This window comes from Cyprinodon tularosa, unplaced genomic scaffold, assembly GCF_016077235.1.
Source record: "Cyprinodon tularosa strain WSP-4 unplaced genomic scaffold, ASM1607723v1 ctg772, whole genome shotgun sequence".
NCBI lineage: Eukaryota > Metazoa > Chordata > Actinopteri > Cyprinodontiformes > Cyprinodontidae > Cyprinodon > Cyprinodon tularosa.
In genome coordinates, this window is record NW_024039532.1 from 439,635 (window position 1) to 445,849 (window position 6,215).

The 6,215-nt window shown below is 36.0% G+C and overlaps 1 protein-coding gene across 1 annotated transcript in view; it reads left to right on the top strand.

The window, feature by feature from the left end:
- The window catches only part of LOC119773631 (disks large-associated protein 2-like), a 236,315-nt gene extending 234,820 nt beyond the window's left edge, over positions 1-1,495 (top strand). The window contains exon 4 of the mRNA XM_038270691.1: positions 1,259-1,495. Coding sequence (XP_038126619.1) covers positions 1,259-1,495 — 237 coding nt within the window. The remainder of the gene's footprint in view (positions 1-1,258) is intronic.
- Positions 1,496-6,215: the final 4,720 nt, after the last annotated feature.

Here is a 6,215-nt window from a genome sequence, read left to right on the forward strand (position 1 = left end):
TTTTAATTATGACGACTGCTTTCTACCATTTATTGTTTTTATATGTACAGTGACCTTGAGTGTTTTGAAAGGCGCTTGAAATAAAATGTATTATTATTATTATTATTAATCACACAGGTCCAGCCGTTACTTGGTATGAAACATTTGCAAGACAATAAGAGAACTTTGATTTGAAGTCTTGAAGTAATAGGACCTAAAAGAATGTTGTTCTCATTAAGTTTTCATTCTGTATGAATGACTCTAAGTTATTTCTGCATGATAATGATATAGGTGGACAAAATATGACTATAGCCACTCTTGGTCTGTGAAATACCTATGTTATATAGTATGAATTTGTGGCTCGTTTGATGTCTAATTGAGTTTTCATATATTCAACACAGATTTGATATTTTGTAAGGCAAAATAAATTGCATAACAAAAGCATTCAGCTTATGAAACAATACTATATAAAAAAAAAAAAAAAAACATCAGTTCGGTCCCACCAGACACTGAGATGTGTGCTGGCTTAATGAGTTAAAGTGTTCTTCTCTGGTTTGAAAGGTCCCAAGCATGATGAGTTGTATATATTTTTGGTAGTATATATTTTTTGTTGTTTGTTTTGCCAGTGTGTGCACTTTGGCTGCATCAGCAACATGGAATCAACAGTTTAGTCCCAAAAACTAAGGTCCAAGAGGAAATAGAAAATGATAAGTGACTGGAGCAACAGAGATGAGTATTAACAGAGTGATCTGAACAAGAGCAATATACTGAGAGATAGTTAAACTAAGGAGTTGATCACTGAACAATGAGAAAGTGGTAGATTAAAAACTGGGAGCAGCTGGGTAGAGATTGGGGTGGGGTGTTACTGAACTAGAAATGGCTGAACCAATGGCTGAACAAGACAGCAAAATATAAATACCAAAATAAAGAAAGATTATGACAATAATAGGTAAAAAAAAAAAATCATTCTTAGATACAACTTTTTCTCAGAATGGAATTCTGCTGTAAAACAGTTTTTCTTTACATTTTTACTCATCTTAAGTTCAGAAGACATTGACATAGTTAAATATAATGCAAAACAATATTTTGTTTTACACGCAATCAGGGCAAACATCTCTATTCTATGTTGTGAAAGGATTTTAGTAGGATAGTTTTTTCCAATAAAAAAATTAAAATAGACTGTAAGGATTTGTTTTCAGTAATAAGGGCACCGCAAATATCCTTGTGTGTTAGGGAAATGGGAAACAAACCAACTTCAGTCTCTTTATTCATCCCACAGGTACCTCATGATGAGTGGGCTGGTTATCCCAGCGGTGGGAAGGATGATGAGATCCCTTGTCGTCGAATGCGGAGTAGCAGCTATGTTAAAGCTATGGGGGATGAGGAGAGTGGGGAATCAGACTCCAGCCCAAAGACATCACCTCAGAAGTCGGTGCGTCCGGATGCCCTTATCAAGGCCATCATCAGACCCAAAGACTTGCTGGATTCTCAGAGGTATGGTACGAAATTTGTTTGAGCTATTTGTATTTTTACTTTCTTTACGTTCTGTGTTTTTGTTTTGCTTTTGCATGCTCTTGTTTATGTGTCATGTATGTCGTGTATGTATATACAGACATAAACATACACGTTTTTATAAACCTTTTATCAATATGTGACAGTCTTGAGTGCATATCAAGGCAGCTTTTCATCTCAGCTTTAAGTCACTATTGTTATGTTTCATGCACGTTACCCTCGGTGTTGGTAGTTTGTATGTTTCATGCATAGCCCCCACATTTAATTAGCCGCAATCTGTTCATATCTGAAGCTGGCACTTCTTAGCATCCTTTTTTGTCACACTGGATGTAGGAGGGAGCTCAGCATATTTCTTTAAGAATGCAATGGACTGACACAGAGATATGATAATGAAAATGCAGTTTGGTTGAAAAAAGGACAAACTATCCTTATTTAAGGATTAGTCCCCTAATTTGAAAGGTTTTCTGTTTACCATTTTGAATCCTGAGAAATATGCATAGTTTTATGTCAATAAATCACAAATTAATTAAAAAGAAAAAATCAGTTTTGATTTAGAAAAAACTATCAGATGTAGCAAATAATGTAATATAAAATAAAACCAGAAAAATAATGTTAAAAAATGAAGATAAATCAGCTGGCTGCTATGGTGGAAAGTAAAGTACATTCACTTGGTTACTGTACTTACTGTAAGTACCTTTATTGAGTATCTTTACTTTAATTGAGTAATTTTTTGGTGGATGTACTTATAAGTTTCACTCCACTACATTTCAAAGTCAAATGTTGTACTTTATAGTCCACTACATTTCAGGGAAACTGCTAGTTCCTTGTTCCTGCTGGCTGAGTTTAGATTTGCAATCTGCTTTTGTTGTTTTTCTCTATAAAAATGCAATTTCAACATGGAAAATAGCATTAGGGCTAGATTTGCACAACACTGGTTCAGAAATGTGCACGAAATTCCACAAATGTTAGAAATTCAGGGCAGATATTATTAGTAGTTTATAATTTTATCAAGGCGTTAGCTGATGCCATGTGGCCAATTTGCTCAGAAGGATGAGCTCTGAAATCAGAGTTGCTGTTTCTAATAGATTCAACCTTAAACCTCTGTTCCATAGAGAAAGTGTGAGGAGAATCAAGACTCTCCAGTTTTATTTTTGTTTTATTTTCAAATAAGAATTAATAATCAAAATATCTGTCCTTATTTTTTGTGGCATTTTCATGCTGAAGTTCTTTAGAAGTGGTGTAGAATTTGTAGCATAGAGTGGTTCTAGGCATCAGTATATGAGGTGGTTTCAGGAAGTTCTTTAAAAATAATCTGAGAATTATACAGAAAAATACTGATATTAGATTATGTATATTGCACTATTGAATATCCGTGTACTTTTGCATACTTAAGTATTTTCAAAAGTGAGTCCTTCAACACTTTAACTTTAGTAAATTGACTGAGTAACTTTTACTTGTAGTTGAGAAAGAATTAACTATGAGTAGCAATACTTTTACTTCAATACTTCGTCCACCACTGACTGACTGTAAAGATACTACATAATATCCCTCAGTTCGGATTCTTAATGACTTACTGCATGTTACTGTAAAATGATGTTAATCTGGTTATTATGGTTTTCATTTCTTTTTTATCTGAGTGTGCTTATACAGAAATGCAAATAATGTTGATTTAAGATTGCTTTTAAAAAATAAGTACAGAGAACTGCAGTAGGTGTTCAGGAGGGCTGTTGCAGTTTTTGCAAGTTTTCTCAACTCCAAAAAAAGTAATGTTCACTTGAAAAAACTAAGTATTTTGAGTTTTTTACAATGCATTTAACTGTTACAGTACTTCACAAATACAAATGATAACATATTATTTATAAAGTTAACCCTTATGTACTGTAATAAATGTTAGATTAAACATTTATTTATTTGTGTGCACAAAAAATGTTTTGCTGTTGAATCCTATGATTATAAGGGTTGTCTAGGCAACTGCAGTGGATCTCCTTTTTATTGTTATGAAATAATTTTGAGGCTTTTTCCCCATTAGTGAAAATTATGTTGTAGTTATACATATTTGCCTTCATACTGCCTGTTTTATGCAGCCTGCTCTGCTCTTGCAGGTTTGCATAGAAAACCCTGCAGCAGTGTTGTTAGGTTTAAACACCAAACACCTTATTCAGCAACCTGCACAAAGAATGACACAGAGAATTTAGTATATTTTACTTGCAAGGAGAGGGGATCAGAAACTGCATTCAGTTACAACTTCAAACCCACTCTGAAGCAGTATGTGCTCTCCAAGCCCTTTATTGAAGAAACGCCCTGATTACAATGTGGTTTCAACCGCTAAAGGGGGAGGGAACAGAACCCAGTTGAAACCAGAATTTTCGTACAACATCATACAACATCAGAGGATAAGGAGAACCCCTCTCCTTATCTAGTTGCACAGTTCTCCATTCTCCTCCACACCCTTAACGACATCTGTTAACAGCAGTCGCAGTCAACATCCCTCCTGCACAGACTTAAAAAACATTAATGACACAGCAAACAAAACTAAATGTTTTAACACTCTTTGTAATATGAGTAAGATAGAGATAACAAAATGTGTAAGTATAATATGATTAAAGTAGAATAACTTATGTACAATTAATTAACCCAACATTTCCCTCCTGTTTATTCACTTTAAGCTATTTATTTTTATCATTCAATAGTTACTTCTTTTCAGATTTTCAACTAAGAAATCATTCTTTTTTCTTTTTTTAGCTGTAAAGGGTACACTCAGAGGTACTTTAAACTGGTGGGTTATTGTCGTTGGGATTAGGATAAAAGTCAGGAAAGTGTAAAGAGAATTCATCCTCTTCGCTGTCTTCATCATCCGATAGGTGTTCCTCAGTGGACATAAGGGCATACATTTCTGTTTTCATGGGTTGTATTGCAGTGGTAATTAGTCTATTTAGCAGCGCTCTAATACATGGAATACAACAACATCCACATAAGGTCAGGATGGCGGCAAATATAGCTACAGACATCAAAATAGAAAGTACCAGTTGTTTGTATTTACCAAAAATGTCTCCAGATCCATCCCACATTTTTGTGTCAACTCCAGAATGGTCTTTCATTTTGCTGTTAAGAGAGCGAAGGCCTTCAAGGGCCTTTGTGAGGCTGCCATCTGCAGCAGTGTTGTTGGGAATAAAGGTGCAACACTGATCTCCAAAAATAGAGCACACACCACCTTTTTCAGCTAACAACATGTCAACAGCAATACGGTTCTGGAAAGCCATCAGAGTGGTAGCTGACAATTGTTCATGGACGGCGGAGAAGCCTTGTTCTGTTTTATTTCCCAGCCTCTGGACGTTATAATGGATGTAGTTGATCCTGTCTACATTTTTATTTATAGTACACCACCAGCATAAGAAAGATTCAAATCCTGCAGAAACTTGATTCACTAGTTTATACTCATCTGGAACACCTCTGGGTACTCCAATACTGTCAATATAAGTAGGGTCATCTGGACTCCACGCATTTTCAGATGCCCTCCTTCTTCTAGTATGCCATGTATGTGGTAAAATACTGTTTACAGTCGTTAACAATTCATCCATTGTGAGTGAAGTAATAGAAACAGGTAAAATCAAGGTGACTGCAGCACACAATCCAGTGGTGTTGCATGGAAGTCTGTCAAACAATCTGTCATCTCCACACCACCACCAGATGTCACTGCGGGATTGAGGTTTAAAAAAGGTGGATACCAGTAAAATACTTGCACATTGTTTTTCATTTAGTGTACCCAATTTTGGGCCCACTCTGGTCCTGTTTACACAGGTGAAATTTGCCACAGCCACTTTCTTCAAAAAGATTGTTTTTTTCTTCTCATCTGTGGTCAGGGGATAGATCTTATCCCAATAGGTGCAATTATCAGTTGGAACTGTATAATTCATTATATTTAGAAGACATTGAGGAGTTATGGTGGCAGGAACCACACTTAACAGCGGTCTGGCTCCCATACACACAAGACAATCATTAGACACTGTTTTAGCTGCTTGTTCTGCCATTAAAAGCCAGTTATTTGTTTGCCCAGAGATTCCAGTGGTGACTTGAAACAGTTCATCCGTTTTAAGCGGGTCATTAATATTTTGAATTTTTATCTGTTCACCTTGGGCAGAAGTAAGAATCCCTTGTATCTCATTTTCTTCTTGTGTAACATTTGCAGAGCACAGATACAATGTCCAACACGGATCGGTTTCACTAGACCGTGCACATATAAATGAGGAAGAACAGCCTTCCTTCTCAAGGGGTTCTGCTGTGGAGTTTATTGTCATAGTGAAAACTTTGGAGGCATGGTTAACAGTGAACCCTGATATTCTACTCATCCATTTCTTAGCTAAAGATGTCCATCCATACGATCCTTTTTTCCACTGTCCAGTGGTTCTGAAAACGTCTCCCCAACTCTTTTGAGTTCTTTGAACTACACGGGGATATAGGTAGAAATCATAACCTCGCCAATCTCCCGGGTCAATTTTAAATCTTTGCGAGAATGTTTGAAAAGGAATAGTCACTACACTGATTACTCTAGTAGAGTTATAGCAGAGATAGACGTCCCTTTTACAAATAGCTGGCTCATGGGGGCAACAAGAATCCTTGCCCTGAGTGAGAGCTAAAAACAAAACTAATATGAAAAGTTGCAACATCATCTAGGTTCAAACTTCAAAAAGTTTCCTATGGGTAATCTTTTACACAGTGGTCTACTT